Raw genomic sequence first — 27,735 nt, forward strand, 5'->3', positions numbered from 1 at the left:
TTGAGTGGCTTGTCATGCTAGGTACTGAACAAATCTGAAATGCCTCTGCCATTGGTGTCAGAGTAGCAGCCGTGTTAGTCTGTATTCGCAAAAAGAAAAGGAGTACTTGTGGCACCTTAGAGACTAACAAATTTATTAGAGCGGGGGGGGGGGGGAGGAGGAAAACCTTTCATGGTGACAAGCAAGGTAGGCTAATTCCAGCAGTTAAGAGAACCTCTACGTAAGAATGAATGGACACAAATCAGACGTCAAGAATTATAACATTCAAAAACCAGTTGGAGAACACTTCAATCTCTCCGGTCACTCGATCACAGACCTAAGAGTGGCTATCCTTCAACAAAAAAGCTCCAAAAACAGACTCCAACGAGAGACTGCTGAATTGGAATTAATTTGCAAACTGGATACAATTAACTTAGGCTTGAATAGAGACTGGGAATGGATGAGTCATTACACAAAGTAAAACTATTTCCCCATGGTATTTCTCCCTCCCACCCCACCCCCCACTGTTCCTCTGATATTCTTGTTAACTGCTGGAATTAGCCTACCTTGCTTGTCACCATGAAAGGTTTTCCTCCTTTCCCCCCCCGCTGCTGGTGATGGCTTATCTTAAGTGATCACTCTCCTTACAGTGTGTATGATAAACCCATTGTTTCATGTTCTGTGTGTGTGTGTATATAAATCTCTCCTCTGTTTTTTCCACCAAATGCATCCGATGAAGTGAGCTGTAGCTCACGAAAGCTTATGCGCTAATAAATTTGTTAGTCTCTAAGGTGCCACAAGTACTCCTTTTCTTTTTGCCATTGGTGGTGACTCATAAGAATTGTGATCCTCCTCAGTTGAGTTCCATTGATTAAATGTCTCATCAGCAGCTGCACAAACAAATCTACCATTTAGATGTAACGAAAGGTTGTGATTTTGATGAACTCATTAATAAACACATTATTTGGGGAAAGTTACAATGGTCTACCCTGATGAAAGCCAGCTCTGCTCTTCTGCTTTGCTCTGTATTTTCCTGTGAAAGAAAGATCAAAAATGTTTTTTCCTCTTTTATATATGTTTTCTTATTTCAAGAGAGCTGGCTGGGTTCCTAATTTGCTTTCAATCTGATACATTCTTTTTGACATCAGAGGATAGAATTTTCAATTTACGAAGACTTTGAGTTGCTTGTCTACCATTAGTCAATTGGGTTGTGTAGCTAAAGCAGGGAACAACAATTGGAAAATGCACTCTTGGGTTAGACCACTGTACTTGACCTATTAGATGGAGAGATTCATCCTGTCTTCCCAACAAAGCCTACACTGCCACATTCTATGTCCCCCATTCATCACTGGCAGACACCTGTGGCCGTATTCAGCCCTGCTATAAGCCAGGTTTCAACATCATGAGTCAGTGGCTCTGTGCCCATTTACTCCAGAGCTGAATTTACCCCACAGCGGTTGAGTGTTGTGCGCAGTGAAGCGTGCCATGGATCAGGGTGATCAGCACCGAACTATAAGTGTCAGACTGGTGCTAGATCAGTAGTTCTGAAGAAATGTGACTCCATGAGCACATGGAGGATCCAATTCTGGCTCAACCAGATGTGAAAATGGCAGCAGATTTTGCAGTGTTTGGAAGAGGGATGGTGTTTGTGCTTCCTCCTTACAGAAACTTTCCAGACTTTTCCCCTAATCAAACTCCTTTTGACTTCAGTGGGACCACAGAGAGGCCAGCACTGACCATTTGGAAAATCCCATCCCCAGTGGGCCAGCACAATGTCTATATATCACTTAAATTTCATTTAAGCCCAATTTGTGGGATGTAACAGGCTGGCTTGCCCGTGGCCTGGAGAGCCTGGGACTAACCCAAACCTGACTACGGAATGAGCCACAGTTGGGTTGAATCATGTGATCCCAGGATAAAAAGGGATGGAAGTTGTAATAAAGTGGGTGGGGAAGTTCAGGAGATTGCTGTTATATCTTCATGGAGCAAGAAGGCTGAGGCAGGGCCCTGAGTCAGGAGGGAAAAAGCTGAAGAAGCAGGAGAGAGTGGGAGAAACTTCTCCAGGCAGGGAGACTTGGACAAGACACCAAAGGCTAGCTGGGGTGAAGACTGTGTGAGTTTGTGTTTTGTGTTTATTTTTGGATTAATTAGGAGAGAGACACTGAACTGGGCTTGAGCCTAAAGGGTCAGTATATAGCAGAGGACTAAAGAAATGGTACCTGCTGTGGGCATTGTTTGAAACCCTTTTAAGCTGTGAGTTCTTAAAGGGCTCTGAAGAAGTGGGGGGGACAGAGGCAGGGTACCGTAAAGTGACCTCTGGCCATGCAGAGATGCTCATTAAGTGGTCACATGGTCATAAGTAGTGCATAGACTTGCTCCATGCCCTGTTCATGGGGTGCATTGCACCTCTATGTGTGGATTTTGAAGATGCTGGCATGTGTGATCAGAAGGGTGACATCCTCTTAATGCCTCTTTAGAAATTAATGATTTAATCCATTATAATCCTGCACCTGACATGACGCTCTATAGCATGAGCATGTTTAATTGTACATTGTTCAGTGAGAACAGGGTCATGCTGGTCTCTTATTTCCCAAAACTTTCTCTTGCCTGAATGACTCCCACCCAGTCCTCCCCAAAAAGAAACCCTGTCCAGGAAACAGATTGTGCCCCTCACTTCTAAAATGAGAGAGGCAGGACTAGGAAACAATAATCTGGAGCAGGCCACAGGAACCAATTAACTAAGTGCTAATAGTCAGTAAAATACCCGTGGCAAGAGAAGGAAGGTAATGAGGCTTTCATATCAACTTTACTTTGTGATCCCATGGTAGCTTGTGATAGTGAGAATATAAAGCAGTTTTATTCTTTCTTTACACTTTCCAGCTTATTTCCTATCATAAAATCAAATGTGCCAATAAATACAGTATTTAAAACTTCATGGCTTAATATGCTAACAGTGAGCTAGAAATATCCTGGGTGAGCCTAACATTTGAACTACTGCGAGTGAAAGGAATGCCCTCCTGTAGGCATTTTGCTGTTCACGGTGACCAGTGTTTATCAGACTGACTACCATGTGCTTCCCTCTCCCTCTGTTGTCTCTTGTCTCAGTTGTAAGCCCTTCGGGACAGGACCACCTCCTTGTGTTTGTCAGCAGCTAACACAGTGGGCGTCTGATCCCTGACAGTGGGGTACATAGACACCACTGCAACACAAACAATACCGATGTGCTAATGATCCTTCATCAGGGAAAGTTCTCTGGGTGAATGCAAGAAGTGGGTATTTACTAAAGTGCCTGCTTATTGCTAACTCTAGGATAGGTCGAATGAAATTCAATATTTGAGCAAGTCCCTGAGCTGAGTCTCCTGCAGGGATCAATCTGCCGTCCATTGCAATCCGTGGGACCGGCACTGGGCTTCTCAATCTACGGATCTGTCTACAATGATGCTGGAAGGTATCATTTCTAGCTTGAGGAGACATACCCATGCTAACTCTGATCAAGCTAAAAATACGAGTGTGGCCATGGCAGGATGGGCTAGCCAAAGGGCCAGATTAACCTTTTGTGGGCCCGGTGCCAAACTTATTTGTGAGCCCCCATTGAGGCAATGGAGCATGGCACAGGGAGGTCAGTCCCTGGAGCGAGGGGACAGCCAGGGGCAATGGGGCATGGCATGGCAGGGGCCGCCCAGCTCCACCCAGCCCAGTGCGAGGGCACTATTTGCAAACTGGCAGTTGCCAGACACACACTGGCCCGCCCAGCTCTGTGCTGCCAGCATGCCCCTTCCCCTCGGAGGGCAGGCCCATGCCGTGCCACAAAGCCCCCCCATCCAACATCCTCTCCATTCCCTATGGCTAGAGCCTCCCCAGCTCCACTATGTCCAGCACCCCCAACAGCCCCCTCCACACAAATGCCCAGTGCCCTGCACAACACCACCCCTGCCCACAGCCCCATCGCAACTGCCCAGCATGCCCCAAAGAACCTCCACTCCCTAGTGCCCCGACATACACATCTTCCCTGCCCTCTCACAACCCAGCACTGCCCCCACAAGAAACCCACTCCCCCACGCCCTGCCTCCCATCCGCACTCACTGGCCCCGCTGGGAGGCGACTGTGTCTGCCAGGCTGAGCCGGCAGTGCAGCCAGAGCTGGACCCGGGCCGGGGAATCGCTCCAGTCCCTCAGGAGTGGCGCAATCAGCCAGGCCGGGGTCTGCCCCAGCCGGACTCCCTCGAGACGCACTTCCCCTGGAGGGGCCCAGCCAAGCTCCCCACACTGTCCCCTTTGCCCTCCCTCCCCCCGGCTGAGACGGGCCAGGCTTCTGCACCATTCCCAGCTCCCGGGAGACAGGTGGGGCCCCACAGGTGGTGGGAAGCGGAGACTGCCCGGAGCCGGAAGTGCACTGGGGTCCGGCCAGGGGGTAGAGAGGAGCAGGGGGGTGGGGCCGAGGAGGCAGCAGGGGGCAGGCCAAGACGAGCAAGTGGTGGGGGGGGGGAGCCAGAGGCGTCTTGGGGCGCAATGCAAGTGGAGCAGGCCGGGGCCCCTTCTGAGCATGGGCCCAGCTCCGTAGAGCCATTGTAAACTTGGGACTGGCTAGCCACCCCGAGTACATATCTAGCTTCTCCCATCACCACAGCTGTACTTCTATTTCTGGCATGCTTGCTTAGGCAGAGCTAGTGGGGGGATGTCTCCTCAAGCTGGAAATGACACCTTCCCACTCCAGTGCAGACATACCCTAAGGCCAGGCTTTTAAAGGTATTTAAACACCTAACACCCATTGAAATCAATGAGAGTTAGGCCTCTAAATACCTTCCAAAACCTGGCCCCGAATTTCGTTGTTGATTTAGACGCTGGTCTCTGGCCCTTACATAAAACCCAAAATGTCCTCACAGTTACCCAGGCTGGGTTATAGTTTGGAAATATCAGAAAAAATAGAGCATAATTTCAACATAACAGAAATAATGATCAGATTACAGTCGTGCTTAAGCTCTGATGAGCTCTGTGCTAGCTGCGGAACAGATAACCCGGGAGAGGCAGTCCCTGCTCCAGAAAAGCTTCTGTTCTAATACACAAGCCAAACATGAGGGGAAACAGAGGCATAGTCACTTGCCCATGGTAACATGGCAGTTTAGAAGCAGAGTCAAGATTAGAACCCTTGTTTCCTGAGTCCCAGGACAGTGTGTTATTAACTAGACACCACTGTTCCTAAGAATCATAGAATATCAGGCTTGAAAGGGGCCCCAGGAGGTCATCTAGTCCAACCCCCTGCTCAAAGCAGGACCAATCCCCAATTTTTGGCTAAATGCCCCCCTCAAGAATTGAACTCACAACCCTGGGTTTAAGCAGGTCAATGCTCAAACCACTGAGCTATACCTCCCCCACTAAGCATTGATACTTACTCAAAGAACTGGCCAAATGTCCCCTCCAGCATCCCTGAAGTGGATCAGGCTCTAGATTTCAGACTATCACTTCCTGGCTGATGACATTAACCCAGTCTTCCTCTCCTGCAGCCAAATCCATTACAGGTACAAAATCCAAAAATACTAGATAAATTACTTGAGTGACTTTAGTCATGTGACATAATCATGTTCCTCTTTAGTTCTACATCTGTTTTTATTATTAAACAACAAGAAAATGACAAAAAGCTTTTTTTGTTCCAGCTGTAATTATGTGTTCAAAAGAATTCACAGTTGAAATGATTTTGGATTTCTAAACTACAAGCTACAGATGGCCATGGTTTAAGATGGTAACTTCACTTCATTACAAGAAGAGATCAATAAATGATTAAAAATGCTGGTTTAATTTCAAATCCGTTGTCTGTTTCCTTCATGTCAAAAAGCTTGTATTATATGAAGGTAAATTTTAGCCAGAGGGCATGTGCAGAGCCTGATGTGCAGAATGAGGTGTAGATTATAAACAGGGTAATTATGAGAGCATTTAACAAATCTGGGAAGCTAACACTGCATGGCCTAGTATCACTGGTTTTATAACCCAGGGTATTATCATGAAGGGTTTTTACAGCATTTGCCCATTTTGTTGTTGATTAAATCCAATTATACTTTAAAAGCATGCAAGAAATAATATGTCAAAACAATTTGCTAGACTGCATTAGAAAGAGCTCTGCACCAGGATAGATTTTTTTTTTTTATTTGCATCTCTTTTGGAGGAGAGGATGGATAACCCAGACAAGCCACTTCCTCTCTCAGGCCATTCCAAATCAGCTCTCATTTTGTAAAGGCACTTTATGGAATTTCTTATAAAACCAAACAATAAATGTACTAAAAATATATGTATTATAATAAATTAGGTTAACTTAATGTTGCTCCATGTCACCTGCTTTACTGCAAATGAATTCAAATGATAGATGGAAGTTTTTTTTTTTTAAAGTTATAGAACTTGGCTGAGGATAAAAGGATATTACTTAGAAGAAAAAAATAAAATATTTGAGATCAGGTCTAATTTGATCTATAGACATTATTTTAAATGGGCAGGGAGCATAAATTAGTATAAATAACATACATTCAGTGAAGATCCAATATTTGAATGTATTGAGAACCTCCATCCATTACACAGATGCCTTCTTTCACTCGATAGGAAACAAATGCAGTAGTTCTGTTACAGATGATAAAACAAACTTGGACTAAATTGATTCTCTCAGAAGATACAAGCACTGGAATAATGAGCTGCGCTACTGAGTTTTTCAGATGCCTCACAGTCACTAAAACACTCCGCTCAGACCTCGTTTTGCCAAGCTTTAAGCAAAACAAAACAACAACAAAAAATCACCCAGAACTTTTTCCCTGATTTTTAAGTTTGCTGGTGAGAAAAACAGAAAGGGTGGGAGTGAGGAACCTGCATGGAAAAAATAAAGGTTGACCCAAACTTTCAGGAAACAAAGTTCCAAAGCCTGACATGACTCATATTGGGTTAGTAACCAGAGAGCCCATTTGCACTAGGTGCTGTATTTTCTGAAGAAGAAAAGTCCTGAGCTCAAGTATGTATAGTCAATATGTACAACGAGACACAGCTTCCCTAGTGGAACACCTACTTAGTTTGAAGATGGAGCTTGATACAGTTGTTAACAGGATTATATGATGAGGTTATCTACCAGAGCAGGGGGCTGCTTCCAGTCCCATTTTCCTAAAACATAAAAAGGGGAGGACAAGTTATACAGTGAAGCCATAACGTGTAACCGTTTCAGCCCTGCAACTGCCTAGCTATTGTCAAGAAATGTGTAGGCATTGGTATGGTTTCAGGAAGGATTTGAAGGAGTGAATGTGTCCTTTGTTATTTTCAAATGCTGTAATCCCAGGAGACAAAGTTGCTCTTGTGGAACCTCTGACCCTACTGGAAGCAGGATGTATGGAGCATTTGCCATGGAAGCCCAGTTCCATTCGATTTCTAGCCTACGTTTTGAACCTCAAGAACTTTAGACCAGAACTCAGCCAGTTATCTTACCATAGGCCTAACTTTAAGTGCATGAGTAGTGATATTGGCTACTGTGGCAGACATGGAAATATCCGGCAATATCTGTGGGAGATCTTATTGTATTAAGACAGGTTTCAGAGTAGCAGCCGTGTTAGTCTGTATTCACAAAAAGAAAAGGAGTACTTGTGGCACCTTAGAGATGAACAAATTTATTTGAGCATAAGCGTTCGTGAGCTACAGCTCACTTCATCGGATGCATTCAGACTGAATGGATTCAGAATGCATCCAATGAAGTGAGCTGTAGCTCATGAAAGCTTATGCTCAAATAAATTTGTTCGTCTCTAAGGTGCCACAAGTACTCCTTTTCTTATTGTATTAAGTTAATGTATCATTGTGGGCCAGGGATTGTATGTCATTCCATGGGAGAGGGGACCACAGTTCCTCCAGGAACTAAGAACTGTGTGTGTGTGTGGGTGTGGGGGGTGATTAGACAAATTCACTCAGGTTGTAACACCTCTAGAGAATTACCACCCACTGGAGAAGCTGCATATACTGGATCTAACTGGATTCTCCAGGGACCAACAGGCAAAGAAAGGACTTATGGATAAATAGCCCAAGTTTAAACAGACTCAATGCCTTCATGCTGATCCAGGAAGTGGACAGGACCCTTTCTCCAAAGGAGTCCCAGCCCTTCCCAAGAAGAGTTGGAAGGACTCTTTAGCCTACTCAGACCCCATATGATTGATGAGTGACCTCTGGTAAGCATTTACCATGTGTATAGAAACTTTTATTGTTTTTCATGTTTTCTTTGTGATGCTTTAACCTTAAGAATTAATGTGCTTGCTTAGAAAGAGCTGTGTTGTAACTTGTGACTGCTGGCAACTGTGCGGTTCATAGCCTTTGATAAGAAAGCCAACCACAGATGCTGGCCTGTTTAGGCAATATGGCTTCTGGGGACAGTTGAATGCAGGCAAGGAACTGTACAGCCTTGAAAATCCTGGAGGGAGAGAGTTTCTACCCAAGAAAGGCAACAGCTGAAGAGCCTGGAGCCTAAAGAGAGTGCACTTGAGGGACCACAAGGGAGATACAGGTATAGTTGCTATGAACCGTGACAACTATTTATGTTCTTAATAACCTTAGTGAATGAGGTCCTTATATAGAACTAATAAGCATCTGAAATAGGTTTAATACATGCACAATGAAATTTAGAAGACTCTAACTTTGAAAGTCCAAGTAATTGAATTAAATGCAAGACCATTTTGCACCCTGGGGAAATCAGACAGGGAGATTTATTGTCCCTCCTGAAATACAGCAATGGAAAAAATAACAACAAGCATAATCATTTTAAAACGTATAATTAATTTTCATAAACAATCTTGAGGGTACATTGAAAAGACAATTAAGGCAGTGAGGATTCTATTATATAAGACTCAGCTGGCAACTATCCATCTCCAGAGGCTGTCTCTGAAAACCCCTCTTGGGGACTACAGACAGCGAGCTCTAACTTTTCTCCTTGCTGCAATACAGCAAGGAAAGTGAGCACCCCTGCTGGAGATTTAAACCATCACTGAAAGGTTGTCTTCCCCCACGTATTCCTATCAATGGAAACACCACAATTTCCTGATTCCCAGTTTAACTGACTCAGCCGCCTCACCTTGCACAAGGTAACGACACTTTTTGGTGCTGCAGACTACCGGCTGTGTCCCTCCATTGTGTAGAACTGCCAGCTGAATTTCACCCTAAAGCAGAGTGCTAGCAAGAGGCTGGACTTCAGTCCCACTAAACCCCTGAGGGCAGCTGTGGGGCTCACATGGTGCATTGTGCTGCCAGTTGACATAGGATGAATTTTACCCACTGTGGTTGAATGGGCTGCAAACCCTTTTCCCTGCCTAGAATAAAATTCTTGTAGCTCCTGAGATTCCACTCTCACTTTTTAATCTCCTGTAGTGTGCTATCCCTCATTATAATGTCTAAAATAATCTGGCTTGGACGGTCTGAAACTGCTCAATGAAGGGATCTATTATTGTGGAAGATAATACATTTCCCAGAAGAGATATGATGACCACCTCATACCCGATAGAATGGCTTCTGCTCAGGGATTTTTTTTCTTCAGGTGAGAAATATTCATTGCTAAACTGGTGCTTAGTTCATTACTAAATCAAGTCCTTGGTGCATAATTTTCATGCTTTGTGCACAAGTATGGGGAATAAAGCCATTGTAAAAATACTAACAGCTTATATAAATCAGATGAGACATTATACTATTTTTACAATATATGGTATTTATTTTCAGCTTAGAATAATAGATTTCGCAGTGAAGTGTGAATATTGAGTAAGACTATGCTGTCAAGGAAATCTGCTCCCCCCTGGGCTTTACCTACCAGGTTGATGGGTGCTACCTTGGAGTTTCACATGTAACAAAACAAGGGAAAGCTTTCTAAAGAGCAAAAGACTAAGCAATCAATAAATGAATGGATAACTTTCTTTAAAAATTGCAAAAGGAAACAGGCGGCAGTTCTCAAACAGTAGTGTGTGCACCACTGGTGATATGCAGGCTGCAACCAGGTGGCATACAGGTTGTCTTAAAGACTAATATCAGAATAAGTATCCATTAAAGCAACACTGATTAAAATGACCAAGTACTTTTAAGTTTTGGGAATGGTTTGCTAAATCTTGGAGTCTGAAAATTGTTGTCACATAGTAACTTTAACAAATTAAATTATGGTCTGGCTCCATCAATGCTAAGTGAAGGATAGGCAAGGCCCAAGGGGGAAGAAAAACTTGGGCACGAAATAAATAGCATATCCTGTAGGTAACAGAACATATGAGTGAATTCTTAATTCAGGCTGGGGTCAGTTCCCCTTCAGAATTTTAGAATAGCCCTAAACATGATTATTCAGGAGGCTATAATGCTGGTCTAAGGATATGACTTCTTAGGCTTCCAGCCACTACGAAAAATGCTGCAATGTTTGTTGATCATATTTTCTCAGTCCCAGCCAATGTAAGTGTGTAAAAGTCAGTAGTGGTAGTCTGAGTGCACACGGAGTGAAACGGACTCACAATGGGTTTGATGCTCATAAATATGTGACATAGATTAAATTTAACCCTCTTCCTCATCTCTTACTGCCACATAATGTGCAATGTGATCTTTTCACTAGAGGGTATCCCTTCAAGGAACTATCTGTGTAGGAATTTTTTATCATACTTAGGAAAGCTAACAAAACAAAAACCCAAATGGGTGTACAATAACCACAGGAGGCTGGGAACATCTGCTTTCAGGGACTTTGAGTCAGTCCTCATTTGCTGAAATTCAGAGAATCCTTTACTTAAAGGCAGTGCCAGGAAGAGAGGGACGTCAATTATTCATTACAAAGGGACTCCGTCTGCAATAATGAGAAGCAATCTGTGTTTTAGGGTGTTGTAACATTTATTTAGGAGAAGACAGAGCACAGGCAGCCTAGAGGGAACATTGACTTTTATTGCCAGAGTCCCCTGAAAAATTAGGATTGTAGTTCTTCAGGATCTCACTGGCTCTGAGTGATTGTCAAAGCCCATTTATTTTAGCTGCTGGCATCATACATATCAGGAATAAAAGACTTCATAAACCTCCTCCAAAACTTGAAATGCTCGGCTCCATTAGGAAACATTTTAAATGTGTAATGTTACTTGTCTTTGACATCAACCATACATTAGTTATTATAAAATATGTCCACATTTTTAGAAAAGTAATATTTGACCTCTTGCAGGGGGTCAAAACTTTCAGTCTGCTAGTTTTACCTTGATTCTTTAAGTAGATGAACAAGAAAGTTCATTGCAGAATTACTTTAATTCAAACCAATCTTGATAAAATGGAGAACTGGTCTGAAATCAACATGATGAAATTCAATAAAGACAAGTGCAAAGTGCTACACGGTGGAAGGAAAAATCAAATGCACAAATACAAAAAGGGGAATAATTAGCAAGGAAGCGGTGCTGCAGAAAAGGGTCCTGCGTAATAGTGGATCACAAATTAAATATGACCAAAGACTGTGACGCTGTTTTGAAAAAGGCAAATTTCATTCTGAGATGTATTAACAGGAGCATCTACGTAAGATATGGAAGTTGATGGTTCTGCTCTACACAGCACTGGTGAGGCCTCAGCTGGAGTACTGTTTCCAATTCGGGGCATCACACTTTAGGAAAGATGTGGACAAATTGGAGAGAGTCCAAAGAGCAACAAAAACATTACGACATTTTTGAGAGGGGTAACTAGTGGTGTTCCCCAAGGGTCAGTCCTAGGACCAATCCTATTCAACTTATTCATAAATGTTCTGGACAAAGGGGTAAACAGTGAGGTGGCAAAGTTTGCAAATGATACTAAATTGCTCAAGATAGTTAAGACCAAAGCAGACTGTGAAGAACTTCAAAAAGATTTCACAAAACTAAGTGATTGGGCAACAAAATGGCAAATGAAATTTAATGTGGAGAAATGTAAAGTAATGCACATTGGAAAAAATAACCCCAACGATACATACAATATGATGGGGGCTAATTTAGGTACAACTAATCAGGAGAAAGATTTTGGAGTCACCATAGATAATTCTCGGAAGATGTCCACGCAGTGTGCAGCGGCAGTCAAAAAAGCAAACAGGATGTTAGGAATCATTAAAAAAGGGATAGAGAATAAGATGGAGAATATCTTATTGTCCTTATATAAATCTATGGTACGCCCACATCTTGAATACTGTGTAAAGATGTGGTCCCCTCATCTCAAAAAAGATATACTGGCATGAGAAAAAGTTCAGAGAAGGGCAACTAAAATGATTAGGGGTTTGGAATGGGTCCTATATGAGGAGAGATTAAAGAGGCTAGGACTTTTCATCTTGGAAAAGAGGAGACTAAGGGGGGAGCTGATAGAGGTCTATAAAATCATGAGTGGTGTGGAGAAAGTGAATAAGGAAAAGTTATTTACTTGTTCCCATAATATAAGAACTAGGGGCCACCAAATGAAATTAATGGGCAGCAGGTTTAAAACAAATAAAAGGAAGTTCTTCTTCACTCAGCGCACAGTCAACCTGTGGAACTCCTTGCCTGAGGAGGTTGTGAAGGCTAGGACTATAACAGGGTTTAAAAGAGAACTGGATAAATTCATGGAGGTTAAGTCCATTAATGGCTATTAGCCAGGATGGGTAAGGAATGGTGTACCTAGCCTCTGTCTGTCAGAGGGTGGAGATGGATGGCAGGAGAGAGATCACTTGATCATTATCTGTTAGGTTCACTCCCTCTGGGGCACCTGGCATTGGCCACTGTCGGTAGACCGGATACTGGGCTGGATGGATCTTTGGTCTGACCCAGTATGGCCATTCTTATGTTATTTAGGGTATGTCTACATTATGAAATTAGGTCGAATTTATAGAAGTTGGTTTTGTAGAAAGAGTTTTTATACAGTCGAGTGTGTGTGTCCCCACACAAGTGCTCTAAGTGCATGTAGTCATAGAATCATAGAATATCAGGGTTGGAAGGGACCCCAGAAGGTCATCTAGTCCAACCCCCTGCTCAAAGCAGGACCAAGTCCCAGTTAAATCATCCTAGCCAGGGCTTTGTCAAGCCTGACCTTAAAAACCTCTAAGGAAGGAGATTCTACCACCTCCCTAGGTAACGCATTCCAGTGTTTCACCACCCTCTTAGTGAAAAAGTTTTTCCTAATATCCAATCTAAACCTCCCCCATTGCAACTTGAGACCATTACTCCTCGTTCTGTCATCTGCTACCATTGAGAACAGTCTAGAGCCATCCTCTTTGAAACCCCCTTTCAGGTAGTTGAAAGCAGCTATCAAATCCCCCCTCATTCTTCTCTTCTGCAGACTAAACAATCCCAGCTCCCTCAGCCCCTCCTCATAAGTCATGTGCTCTAGACCCCTAATCATTTTTGTTGCCCTTCGCTGTACTCTTTCCAATTTATCCACATCCTTCTTGTAGTGTGGGGCCCAAAACTGGACACAGTACTCCAGATGAGGCCTCACCAGTGTCGAATAGAGGGGAACGATCACGTCCCTCGATCTGCTCGCTATGCCCCTACTTATACATCCCAAAATGCCATTGGCCTTCTTGGCAACAAGGGCACACTGCTGACTCATATCCAGCTTCTCGTCCACTGTCACCCCTAGGTCCTTTTCCGCAGAACTGCTGCCGAGCCATTCGGTCCCTAGTCTGTAGCGGTGCATTGGATTCTTCCATCCTAAGTGCAGGACCCTGCACTTATCCTTATTGAACCTCATTAGATTTCTTTTGGCCCAATCCTCCAATTTGTCTAGGTCCTTCTGTATCCTATCCCTCCCCTCCAGCGTATCTACCACTCCTCCCAGTTTAGTATCATCCGCAAATTTGCTGAGAGTGCAATCCACACCATCCTCCAGATCATTTATGAAGATATTGAACAAAACGGGCCCCAGGACCGACCCCTGGGGCACTCCACTTGACACCGGCTGCCAACTAGACATGGAGCCATTGATCACTACCTGTTGAGCCCGACAATCTAGCCAGCTTTCTACCCACCTTATAGTGCATTCATCCGGCCCATACTTCCTTAACTTGCTGACAAGAATGCTGTGGGAGACCGTGTCAAAAGCTTTGCTAAAGTCAAGAAACAATACATCCACTGCTTTCCCTTCATCCACAGAACCAGTAATCTCATCGTAAAAGGCGATTAGATTAGTCAGGCATGACCTTCCCTTGGTGAATCCATGCTGACTGTTCCTGATCACTTTCCTCTCCTCTAAGTGCTTCAGGATTGATTCTTTGAGGACCTGCTCCATGATTTTTCCAGGGACTGAGGTGAGGCTGACTGGCCTGTAGTTCCCAGGATCCTCCTTCTTCCCTTTTTTAAAGATGGGCACTACATTAGCCTTTAGTCGGCGGACTGTGTCCACAGTACCGAGGCAACCATTGACTTCCGGAGCTTTGCACTGTGGGTAGCTATCCCACAGTTCCCGCAGTCTCCACCACCCATTTGAATTCTGGGTAGAAATCCCAGTGCCTGATGGGGCTAAAACATTGTTGCGGGTGGTTCTGGGAACATATCGTCAGGCCCCCGTTACCTCCCTCCCTCCGTAAAAGCAAGGGCAGACAATCGTTTTGTGCCTTTTTTTCTTGAGTTACCTGTGCAGACGCCATACCACGGCAAGCATGGAGCCCGCTCAGCTAAAAGTCACAGTATGTCTCCTGGGTGCTGGCAGACGTGGTACTGCATTGCTACACAGCAGCAGTTTATTGCCTTTTGGTAGCAGACAGTGCAATATGACTGGTAGCCGTTGTCAACGTAGTCCTGGGTGCTCTTTTAACCGGGCGCCTGGGCAAACATGGGAGTGACTCAGCCAGGTCATGTCCCTTGTTTCGTCTCATAGCGATTGAGTCCTACCTGCAGTGCATTGTCTTTTAATCTGCAGCCAGCAGAAGACGATGGCCAGTAGTCATACTGCACCGTCTTCTGCTGAGCACCCACGAGGTGACAATGGCTAGCCATCGTATTGCACAGTCTGCTGCCAGCAAGATGTATAAAGATAGATGAAGTGGCTCAAAACAAGAAACAGACCAGATTTGTTTTGTATTCATTTTCTTCTCCCACCCTCTGTGAAATCAACGGCCTGCTAAACCCAGTTTTGAGTTCTATCCTTGAGGTTTTGAATTCTATCCTTGAGGCGGCCATTCAGCTTCTCTGGTGGGACTGCAAAGCGTTGCAGGTCTGGGATGATTCCCAGGGGCTGCAAAATTTTCGCATGTATAAGGGCACTTTCATGGAACTTTGTGACTTGCTTTCCCCTGCCCTGAGACGCAAGAATACCAAGATGAGAGCAGCCCTCACAGTTGAGAAGCGAGTGGCAATAGCCCTGTGGAAGCTTCCAACGCCAGACAGCTACCGGTCAGTCGGGAATCAATTTGGAGTGGGCATATCTGCTGTGATGCAAGTAGCCAATGCAATCAAAGATCTGCTGATATCAAGGGTAGTGACCCTGGGAAATGTGCAGGTCATAGTGGATGGCTTTGTGCAATGGGATTCCCTAACTGTGGTATGGCCATAGACGGAACCCATATCCCTATCTTGGCACCGGAGCACCAAGCCAGTGAGTACATAAACTGCAAGGGGTACTTTTCAATAGTGCTGCAAGCACTGGTGGATCACAAGGGACGTTTCACCAGTATCAGTGTGGGATGGCCGGGAAAAGTACATGATGCTCGCATCTTCAGGAACTCTGGTCTGTTTCAAAAGCTGCAGGAAGGGACTTTCTTCCCAGACCAGAAAATAACCGTTGGGGATGTTGAAATGCCTATAGTTATCTTTGGGGCCCCAGCCTACCCCTTAATGCCATGACTCATGAAGCCATACATAGGCAGCCTGGAGAGTAGTCAGGAGCTGTTCAACTACAGGCTGAGCAAGTGCACAATGGTGGTAGAATGTGCATTTGGACATTTAAAAGCGCGCTGGCGCAGTTTACTGACTCGGTTAGACCTCAGCAAAACCAATATTCCCACTGTTATTACTGCTTGCTGTGCGCTCCACAACATCTGTGAGAGTAAGGGGGAGACGTTATGGCGGGGTGGGAGGTTGAGGAAAATCGCCTGGCTGCTGGTTACGCACAGCCAGACACCAGGGCAGTTAGAAGAGCACATGCACATCAGAGTTAGAAGAGCGGTGCACATTAGAGAAGCTTTGAAAACCAGTTTCATGACTGGCCAGGCTACGGTGTGAAAGTTCTGTTTGTTTCTCCTTGATGAAACTCCCTGCCCCTTGGTTCACTCTACTTCCCTGTAAGCTAATCACCCTCCCCACCTCCCTTCGATCACCACTTGCAGAGGCAATAAAGTCATTGTTGCTTCACATTCATACATTCTTTATTAATTCATCACACAGATAGGGGGATAATTACCAAGGTAGCCAGGAGGGGTGATGGAGGAGGGAAGGACAAGGCCACACAGCACTTTAAAAGTTTAAAACTTATTGAATGCCAGCCTTCTGTTACTTGGGCAATCCTCTGGGGTGGAGTGGCTGGGTGGCCGGAGGCCCCCCCACCACATTCTTGGGTGTCTGGGTGAGGAAGCTATAGAACTTGAGGAGGAGGGTGTTTGGTTATACAGGGGCTGTAGTGGCTGTCTGTGCTCCTGCTGCCTTTCCTGCAGTTCAACCATACGCTGAAGCATATTAGTTTGATCCTCCAGCAGCCTCAGCACTGAATCCTGCCTCCTCTCATCACGCTGCCACCACCTTTCAGCTTCAGCCCTCTCTTCAGCCCACCATTTACTCTCTTCAGCCCACCACCTCTCCGCCCGGTCATTTTGTGCTTTCCTGCACTCTGACATTGTCTGCCTCCATGAATTCGTCTGTGCTCTGTCAGTGTGGGAGGACAGCATGAGCTCAGAAAACATTTCATTGCGAGTGCTTTTTTTTTACCTTCTAATCTTCGCTAGCCTCTGGGAAGGAGAAGATCCTGTGATCCTTGAAACACATGCAGCTGGTGGAGAAAAAAAAAGGGACAGTGGTATTTGAAAAGACATTTTAGAGAACAATGGGTACACTCTTTCACAGTAAACCTTGTTGTTAACATTACATACATAGCACATGTGCTTTCGTTACAAGGTTGCATTTTTGCCTCCCCCCACCACGTGACTAACAGCGGGGAACATTTCTGTTCAGCCATACGCAAACAGCCCTGCAGGAACGGGCACCTCTGAATGTCCCCTTAAGAAAAGCACCCTATTTCAACCAGGTGACCATGAACGATATCACTCTCCTGAGGATAATACAGAGAGATAAAGAATGGATGTTGTTTGAATCCATACACTGCAATGCTTTGTTCTACAATGATTCCCGAGTACGTGCTACTGGCCTGGAGTGGTAAAGTGTCCTACCATGGTGGATGGAATAAGGCTGCCCTCCCCAGAAACCTTTTGCAAAGGCTTTGGGAGCATATCCAGGAGAGCCACGAATGGCAGGGCAAATTAATCATTAAACATGCTGGCTTTTAAAGCTTGTACAGTATTTTAAAAGGTACACTCACCAGAGGTCCCTTCTCTGCCTGGTGGGTCCGTGAGGCAGCCTTGGGTGGGTTCGGGGGATACTGGCTCCAGGTCCAGGGTGAGAAACAGTTCCTGGCTGTCGGGTTTCTCTGCTTTTTTGCTGTGAGCTATCTACAACCTCCTCATCATCGTCTTCCTCATCCCCAAAACCTGCTTCTGTGTTGCCTCCATCTCCATCGAAGGAGTCAAACAACACGGCTGGGGTAGTGGTGGCTGAACACCCTAAAATGGCATGCAGCTGATCATAGAAGCGGCATGTTTGAGGCTCTGACCCGGAGTGGCTGTTGGCCTCTCCGGTTTTCTGGTAGGCTTGCCTCAGCTCCTTAAGTTTCACATGGCACTGCTTTGGGTCCCTGTTATGGCCTCTGTCCTTCATGCCCTGGGAGATTTTCACAAATGTTTTGGCATTTCGAAAACTGGAACGTAGTTCTGATAGCACAGATTCCTCTCCCCATACAGCGATCCGATCCCATACCTCCCGTTTGGTCCATGCTGGAGCTCTTTTGCGATTCTGGGACTCCATCATGGTCACCTCTGCTGATGAGCTCTGCATGGTCACCTGCAGCTTGCCACACTGGCCAAACAGGAAACTGAAATTCAAAAGTTCGCGGGCCTTTTCCTGTCTACCTGGTCAGTGCATCTGAGTTGAGAGTGCTGTCCAGAGCGGTCACAATGGAGCACTCTGGGATACCTCCCGGAGGCCAATACTATCTAATTGTGTCCACACTACCCCAAATTTGACCCAGCAAAACCGATTTCAGCACTAATCCTCTTGTCAGGGGTGGAGTAAGGAAATCGATTTTAAGAGCCCTTTAAGTTGAAAAAAAGGGCTTCGTCATGTGGACAGGTCCAGGGTTACATCGATTTAACGCTGCTAAATTCAACCTCAATGCCTAGTGTAGACCAGGGCTTAGAAAACCTGACCTATGAGGAAAAGTAGAAAGAGGTGGGCAGGTTTATCTAGAGAAGAGAAGAGTGAGGGGCGGACATGAGATCTGTCTTTAAATATGTAATAGATTGTTATAAAGAGAACGGTGATCAATTGCTCTGCATGTCCACTGAGAGTAGGACAAGAAGTAATCAGCTTAGTTTGCACCAACGGAGATTTAGGTTGGATATTAATAAAAAAAAAATCTAACCGTAAGGGTAGTTAAGCACTTGAACAGTTTACCTAGGGGGGTTGTGGAATCCTCATCACTGGAGATTTTTAAGAACAGGTTAAACAAACTCTTGTCAGGGATGATTTAGATTTACTTATTCCTGTCTTTCCATCAGGGGTGGGGAGCAGCTGGACTAGATGACCTCAAAAATTTTCTTCAAGCCCTACATTTTTATAATTTTATATCCATAAAGTTTAAGTGTTAGAAGATCTGTGAGAACAAAGGCACAGTGACTGTATTATCTTCCAGTTCTGAATGATACAGAGATGTTGTTAATAACGTATCACTTATTTAATATAATTAATTAATTAGCAATGAATAATAAACCTGTGCTTCCATGTAGCACCTTTCATCCATAGATCTCGAAGTCCTTTCCAAAGGAAGGTAAATATAATTACTCTCAAAATGTACTGAAAGACCATTAATAAGGGTGCAAAGCCAAACATTCAAAAGTTAAGAAATGCCAGAACTGGGGTTCTCTATCTACCCTTTCTTGTCAGTATGTAATGATAGTCTTTCATCACATGATTACTTCGTATTTTTTCCACAGCTCCTCTGCCTCATTGAGTGCTAAGGATGGACAGTGCCAATTAATAAGCAGTTCAATTCAATATTTTGTTTTCTCCTCATTCTTCATAGAACATAGGACTAGGAGGAATTTCCTGGGTCACCATGTCCAGTCCCTTGCTATCGCAGTGAACTGCATCATATAATCCTGTTCATAAACTTACCAAGCTCCATGTTAAAACTAGCTAAGGCATTTGGCTCACTGCTGTTCTAGAACCTCCCTCCCCTGATAGTTAGAAACCTTCTAATTTCCAGCCTATATTTATTTATGGCCAGTTTATATCCATTGTTCTTATCTCACCATTGTACTATAGCTTAAATAGCTCATCCTCCTCCCCAGAGTTTACCCCCTGATACAATTATAGAGAACAATCAGATACCTTCTCAACTTCTCTTTTTCTAGGCTAAAGAAGACAAGCTCTTCCAGTTTGCTCCCGTAAAACAGGCTCTCCATCTCCTGCTCATCCTACTAGCCCTTCTGTGCACTTGTTCAAGATTGGCATTCAAACTGGAACACAGATGATCAGAACAGTACACAGTATCCCAGATGAGGCCTTGTCCAATGGCATTAATACTTTCCTATCTCTACTGGAAGTACCTTTTTCATGGCCGCATCACATTGAAGGCTCATAATCACCCTGTGATTGCCTAATACACCCAGGTCTTTCTCCTCTTCTGTGTTTTCGAACTGATAAACCCCCAGCTTATAGCAGAAAACCTTGTTATTAGTGCCTAAGTGCATGACTTTGCACTTTGTATTGTTACATTTATCCCATTTCTTCAATCCAGCCGTCAAGGTCATCTAGATCTTCCTGTAAAATGTTTCTGATCCTCCTCTGTATTGATGAAGTCTCCCAACTTAGTGTCATCAGCAAATCTCATCAGTGCACTCCTACATTTTTTGTCAAGGTCATTATTGACAAATATTAGATAGGGTCAGATCTACATTACAGATTTATGTCAACACAAGGCCTCTTATGTCAACCTAACTATGGAAGTGTCTACACTTAAATTTTGCTCCCACCAATATGACTGCCCCGCTATGCCGACTTTATAACTCTACCTCCACTAGCGGTGTAAATTCAAGGTTGATGTAGTTAGGTCAATGCAGTGTCAGTGTTCCTGGCTTTCGGGAGCTGTCCAACAATGCCCCACACTGACAATACAATCAATACAAGCACTCATGGTAAGGACACGCACCATGCACACAGTAGCAAAGTATAGACATGCACAAGCAATGTAATTACTGTGGTGGCTGTAAACGCATGTAAATTAGGTTGACTTAATTTTGTAGTGTAGACATGGTCTCAGGTCAGTCCCAAGACCAATCCTTGAGGAACTCTACTAGTAATCTCCCTCCGTCCCGATCATTCTCCATTAAGCACAACCCATTGTCATCTCTCCTTTAGTCTGTTTCTTATCCACCTTACAATTCCTGCTCTAATCCCCATCCACTCCCACTTCACTAAAATTTCCCATGTGGTACAATGTTTAATGCTTTACTGAAGCCCTCATAGGTTAGCAGAAGTGAAATAAAGCTTTCCCCAGTCCCCAGTATCTTAACCCTCACCACCCCGAAAAGGAACAGGGGTCCTTTAGTTACAGGCTAAGCTCTAGGTTTCAAGCAGGTTACAGCTCCCATCCCTTGGCTTATGTCCCTTATCCCACAGGGACATAGATGCTAAGGAAACTCATCAGCTGTCCCTGCCAGCAGTTAGCCAGCCAGTTCTGGCCAGCAGAGCACAAGGATGGAGGGCTGTGTGGGGAATCTGCCAAGGGACAGCATTAACACAGCTTTGCCCCAGGGGAGCCATGCAAAGATATCCTAAACTCACCAGGGTATCAGGCACAATCCCTATAGGCTGCTGCCTGAGGACTGGGGCCCATCAGCGTGCAAATCAGCAAAGCTCCCCAAATTTCAATGGAGCGTTGCTGATTTACGTCCACTGGGGGCCTGGGCCTAGCTGTGTCTTGCTTCTCCAGCAAGGCTCTGCCTCCTGATAATGAGACATCCTGGTTTCCGTGTTCACTCCAGTTCTATCCTGGCCCTGTTTGCCCTCTGCAGTTTTGGCCCTGTGCATTTCCCAGTATGCTGCTTACAGGCTGAGACAAGTGACTCAACTGCATAAAACTCTGATCCAATACCAAGGCTGTCTGATTTATTTTCTTCATTCCCTGACATTATAAAGACCTCAGAAAAGGTATGAATTGACATAGCCTGAAGGACATTAACAATGCTCAGGAAATTCAACTTACAACAGGGACATGTGTGTTTCTGAGAGGGGCGTATGAAGAACATTCTCAAACGTTTCAAAGCTATTCAACAAAAACCACTATTGATTAAATAATAAATGTTTGTTTCAATGGCACAAGAAGAATTCATTAATGCTGATTACTAACGTAGACTCCCAGAACTGTCAGCTTTCTTTATTGGGGTATGCATAATGTGGAGGTTGTGGATATATCTGATTCAGCAGTCAGGCTTATTTTTCTTCCTTTTCTTCAGAACGATACTAGTAACTATTGAAAATATTTTTGTGGGGGGGGAGGATCCTTGAGAATTCATCTATCAAACACATGTCCCTGTCATTCGTGTTGTATTCTGCTTTAGGTGCTTTAATTCTGTCTCCCAACCAATTAACTCAAAGATGGAAATTAATGCTAAAGAACTAGCCTGAGGTGGGAAAAAATCCTGGATTGTAGCCCAAGGCCATCACTTGTTTCTCTTTTCACTGTGCTTTTCAAGCTGAAAACAAAAAATAATTATTGAAGAGAAAGTTGCCAATCTGAGACCATCAAAGAAATCTGCTTTGATCCAAACTTAAGCTTTTTGTTGTTAAAAGCTTGGCAATCCACTCCAGTGCTATATGGAATTAAGTCTGTCTTAAACTGATGTTTATTTAAGAAAACAACTACAACTATAAACAGAAACAAAGAGGCTTCCACATAGCTTGAGTTCCTCCTTTGTCTGCCTTGTTTACCCAACCCTGTCTGGAACTCTGTTCTGCAGATGTTTAGTGACTGAAAAATATACCCCACTAAACATTATAGAGATGTTAAAGATTATTATTATAGTTTTACATTGAGTTTCTTTTCAATTGTTGTTCACTTATCCTGCTTGGTTTCATTTCTTTCTAGCAGATGGGAAATGTGGTCTATGTAATAAATGTAGCAGCACATATGAGAATGGTGCTATCTTAGGCTTCCTGCCAGTATAAGAACGGGCATGGCATTTGCTGATCATGTAGTCTCAGAAATTAAAATTGGGGAAAAATAAAATCTCTGTAATATTCAGCAGGAAGTATTACCCTTTGACACTGGTTTCTATTTCTACTGCGTACTCCTCACTAAGCCTATGTTATAAAAAGTCATTGACACTAACAGAAGGAATCTGACTGCCTTCTGAGTTTCCTGTGTGAATAGTTTGCCTGTGTGGCCCACAGTTTGGGTCTTTCAAATACAGTGTCCCATTTAGATCTGCGGCAAAGAAACCTGACAGTGGATGAATGGCATGCACTGGTACATCTCTAAAACTCGAGAATGATCCTTTGGAACTAGGTAAGTCCATGATACTTCAATTAGGGCTTGTCTTCACTACTGGGGTAAGTGGACCTACGTTACATTATTCCAGCTACGTGAATAACATAGCTGGAGTTGATGTAGTTGAGGTCAACTTACCCTGATGTCTTCACTTCGCTGCGTCGATGGGAGACACCTCTCCAGTCGACTTACCTTACTCTTCTCAAAGAGATGGAGTACCGGGGTCAACCGGAGAGCTCTCTGCCATTGATTTAATGGATCTTCACTAGACCCACTAAATCAACACCCACTGCATCAAATTGTACCAGTGTCGATCTCCCCCGTAGTGAAGACCAGCCCTTATACTATTTTGTGAATGAACTACTTAGGCCGAAAGAGGCAGATTTACAAAGGTATTTAGGCACCTAAGGATGCAGACAGGCAGCTAGTGGGATTTTCAACCCGCCGGGTTGACAGGGAGCCAGGACCATGGAAGCCCTGGGAGTCAAGTATTTGCCAAGCTCATGGATCCACAGCAACTTGGGCTGCATGGTTAGCAGTTCTTGGACAGCTCCCCTTAGGCTGGGACCCATTCCCATTCATGGAGTATTTCGAACATTTTGAGTTTCATGCCAGATTGGAACAAAACCAAATGTCAAAATCTTCCACCAAATGAAATTAGCTTCTCCACCCAGCTCTAATAAATAACAGCATCAAGGGTAATAAATCTGCTGGTCCGAGTCCCCAGGTAAATGTTCTTGAGTCATCCTTTACATTCTTCCCAAGGAACTGTTCTGTTGTTATCCTGGTCCCAGAAAGTTTCAAGAAAACATTAAACCATAACATCCACCCCGGGCAAACTTGTTAGTGTTTTGCCAGTCTTCTTTTCAGAGAGCAAAATGTACAAAAATGTCTACATTATTTTTCAATGAAAAATGGAAACAATGTGGACTCCCTTGATGGCTCAGCACCCCAAAGTACCCCCTTTCTGCAAGTCGAGACCTTGCAAGTCTAGCCTGTCTCAGTTTCTCCTCTTACCACAGACCCAGAAGGACGGACAACCAGCCTCAAATCCAGGCTGATGCCTTTTCCTCAGGTGATTACTGTCTTTCTTGAAACCAAAGATACGCAGCATTTCTTTGGCCCCACATATACCATCTTTACCCCCAAATTTCCCTCCATTAAGAGCCCCCAGTACAGTTGGTTTTCAATAGTTCTTCATAGGTCTTACCTTGAGATACAGACCTTTCCGAGTCATTCCCCTAGATCCAGGGTCTTCAGCCAGGAACCCTTGGTCCACAGGTTACTCTTAGTCCACACACCATAGCTTTCCCCAGACTCATAAAGTTCCTATTTTATTTTCTCTCTAAACCCAGGGATCCCTGCAGAGACCTATGGGCTCCCTGCAGTCTCCTTTCACCAGCCCATCCTGGGACTCCCACCCAACCCCTTCTTTGCACTACCAGACTTCTTTCTCTAGCTCCTTCTGACCTCCCCCTTTTTCTTAAATGCCCTTCCTGACTTTATTAGAATCAGGTGTCCCTCATCACACCCACCTGGGAGGCACCTACTGGACTTATTTTCCTTCAAGGGCCCAGTTACTCTGGGACAGGCCCCTTCAAAATGGTTAACAGGACTGATCTGAAAGAGCTATGCTCTGACCAGGACACGATAACAGTCTGCAAGTATTGACAGAGTGTACCAGCAAGAGGAAATGGAGATACAGTGGAATCAGGTGTAAGCAATGAGGAGAGGTAAAAGGTAAATTCAAGCTGGACATGCATCCTCGGCAGAGCGCAGCCATGGCTCACGGTCCCAAGAAGCACCTGAAGCGTGTAGCAGCTCCAAAGCATTGGATGCTGGATAAATTGACAGGAGTGTTTGCTACCCGTCCATCAACAGGTTCCCCCACACACACACAAATTGAGGGAATGCCTTCCACTCATCATCTTCCTTAGGAACAGACTCAAGTATGCCCTGACAGGAGATGAGGTCAAGAAGATCTGCATGCAGAGGTTCATCAAGATTGATGACAAAGTCTGCACTGACATCACCTATCCTGCTGGCTTCATGGATGTCATCAGCATTGAGAAGACAAGTGACCACTTCCGTCTGGTATACAACACCAAGGGTCGTTTTGCAGTTCACTGCATCACAGCTGAAGAAGCCAAGTACAAGCCGTGCAAGGTGAGGAAGATATTTGTGGGCACTAAAGGAATCCCTCACCTGGTGACCCATGAGGCCTGTACCATCCGCTACCCAGATCCCCTCATCAAGTGAATGACACTATCCAAATTGACCTTGAGACTGGCAAGATCACAGACTTCATCAAGTCTGACACAGGTAACCTGTGTATGGTGACTGGTGGTGCTAACTTGGGCCGTATTGGTGTGATCACTAACCGGGAGAGACACCCAGGCTCGTTCGATGTGGTGTACGTGAAGGATGCCAATTGCAACAGCTTTGCCACCAGGCTCTCTAACATTTTTGTTATTGGCAAAGGTAACAAGCCATGGATCTCCCCGCCCCGTGGAAAAGGAATCCATCTGACCATTGCTGAAGAGAGAGACAAGAGACTGGCAGCCAAACAGAGCACCAGTTAAACCCTCAAAAGTGGACAAGCAGCAGGCAATTTCCTTTGTCAAATAAAATTGTTACCAACTATATATAAAAAAAAGTGGACTCCATTAGGCGCTTGAGTAGTCTCTCAAGGGAAGTGGTGGGAGACATTTAAATGCAGACCTGACAGCACTCGAGTGGATGTACCTTACACTAGGAAATAGCCGTGCATTGGCAGGGAGATGAACTACATGGTCTAAGCAGTTTATTCCAGCTCTCACTTCTCTGAAGTTACCCATTCTCTCACCTCAGCCAGAGTCCTTGAGCCCAACAAGGGTCACGCACCAAACTTGCATCCAAAACACAGCTCCCCACTCTTTACTGCACTGACCGCCCACCTCTCCGGGACACCCCATCTCCTTCCACCCACACTTCCTCAAAACAGATCTGGTGCCAGGAATAGGTCATCATAGAGTTGGCTTGATAAAGCCAACCTCTCCATCTCCTTTCCTCTAGCACACACATGTACAGAAGCATGTCCAGAGCAACAGAAATGTTCAGTGACTCCCCCCACGGTCATGCAATGAGGGAAAGGTCTCTTCGGGAATAGAAGGCAGGTCTCCTGGTTCCCGAGCAATGGACCCACAGTCTCTGGAAATAAGAGAGTGAAGGGCGTGGCTATCCAGAGGATGGGGAGATCTTGGTAGAGGGGAGAGGAGGGAGATGAAGCATGAGACTAATATATAAGCAGAACTATTTCTAAATGGAATGTTTTCAGTGAGGCAGCAGCTTCATTCTACCAGACATCTAAACAGCACCTGACTTGGTTCCTCTAGATTCACACAGCAGGTACTTATGCAGTTGCCCACATTAGGCTTGATCCTGGCCCCATTCCAGCAAATGGCAGAGCTCCCACTGACTTTAGTTAAAGCAGAATCAGGTCCTCAGTGCCCATGCACGTGGGCTTTGCCCTCAGAGCAGGTACAATTGTGGTGACACAACACAGGAGCCCAACTGAAATCATTGGGAGTTCGAAGCCCAAATGCCTTTGAGGAACTGGGTCTAGGAGTTTAGGGACAGATTTTCAAAGGTCTTCAGGTGCTCAAAGCTTTGGAGAGGCACCTAGTGGGACTGTGAAAAGCTTAAGGCAAGTGCCCTGCACATTCAGAAAATCAGGTCTATGCTTTTGAAAATTATGGCTTCTGAAAATTAAAAGAAGCCACATGCACTGAATACCAAAAGCAGGAGCAGCACATCATTGCAGATCTATGTGTGTATATTCTTTCTAATGATGCAAGAGCCAGAGGGTTTTGTTTTATTGGCCTGACTGTTTTTTTATTTAATTTAATCTGAAGTGAAAGTCCTGCTAGGGATGCACTAAAATGACTTATTCCCCCCCAAAATAAATAAATGAGAAATTTGCCCACAGTATATCCTATCATCCCAGTAATGCCTTCTGCCTAGCAAAGCCACTGAATTGATTTTTATTCTCTTTTTCCTAACTGCATGGCCTGCCGACCACAAAACAAGCTAAATTTGATGAAGCTAGTGGGAAATATCTTTTCTTATTCTACATCTCTCTTCAACATGTTTTTCAGGCCCCCATAGTGGTGAAATTCATTGTCACTTTGACACAAACACACACTCATGGGGTGGGGTGAGCCATTGCCGGTGTTTTGGGGTGGGGGCAAAGCAAAGTCTCCACTCATTCCCTGACCTTCTCCTCTCTTTCCCCACTCACTAGCTGGAGCCAGGGAGAATGCCGGGAGTGCAGCTCATTGCCTGATCCTTTGTGCTCCAGCTGCAATGCAGGGAATGGGAGCGCAGCTGCATGGGGACCAGGGTGTATTTAGGGCCAGCTTGTAAACTCCTCTCATGCCACTGCGCCGATATTCACTCAAACAGCTCCATGGCAGTAGACGCAGATGAATAACTGCTCAGTCAGCAAAGCACATGCTTAACTTTAAGCACGTGACTAATGTCATCCCTCTTCAGCAAAGCATTTAAGCACAAGCTTCAGTTCCGGAGATGTGGACTGCTTTGCTGAATCAAGGCCTAATATAAGGAAGGGTTTAACAAGCTGGCCCTAAATACAGGATTATGCAAATCACAGACAACATGCACCAGAGAGTCACAGCTCATGTAGTATATTTCCTTTTCATCCATTTTTACCCATGTCTTCTTCTAACTAACCACCCTTCATTTCTCCTGCCCTCCACTCTCCAACTCACTACAGAAAAATGGTTTCTTTAGCTGAGTCTTAGCAAAGGGTAAACAAAAAGCCCTATGCTAGCCTATATTATGCTATACCCCTACCCTTTACATAACTGCTGCAAATGCAGACCTCATTGCTCACTGAAGACAGGGGGGCATTGGATCAGCATTCATGGCGTGTCCTGCATCAGTACCCGGTTAACCCCTGGAAGCTAATGATCCAACCTAGTAGACCGAATTCAATGAATTCCGGTCACTTGCCAGCCATCAT

General features: G+C 44.7%; 1 protein-coding gene across 1 annotated transcript; it reads left to right on the forward strand.

Moving 5' to 3' along the window:
* Positions 1-24,472: 24,472 nt before the first annotated feature.
* On the forward strand, positions 24,473-25,357 carry LOC119857414 (40S ribosomal protein S4-like). Its single transcript, XM_038406268.2, is given in 3 exon segments — positions 24,473-24,595; positions 24,597-24,966; positions 24,969-25,357. Coding segments are annotated over 3 exon segments (798 nt in total). The 5' UTR covers positions 24,473-24,493; the 3' UTR covers positions 25,295-25,357.
* Positions 25,358-27,735: the final 2,378 nt, after the last annotated feature.

The sequence above is a fragment of the Dermochelys coriacea genome, chromosome 6, assembly GCF_009764565.3.
Source record: "Dermochelys coriacea isolate rDerCor1 chromosome 6, rDerCor1.pri.v4, whole genome shotgun sequence".
NCBI lineage: Eukaryota > Metazoa > Chordata > Testudines > Dermochelyidae > Dermochelys > Dermochelys coriacea.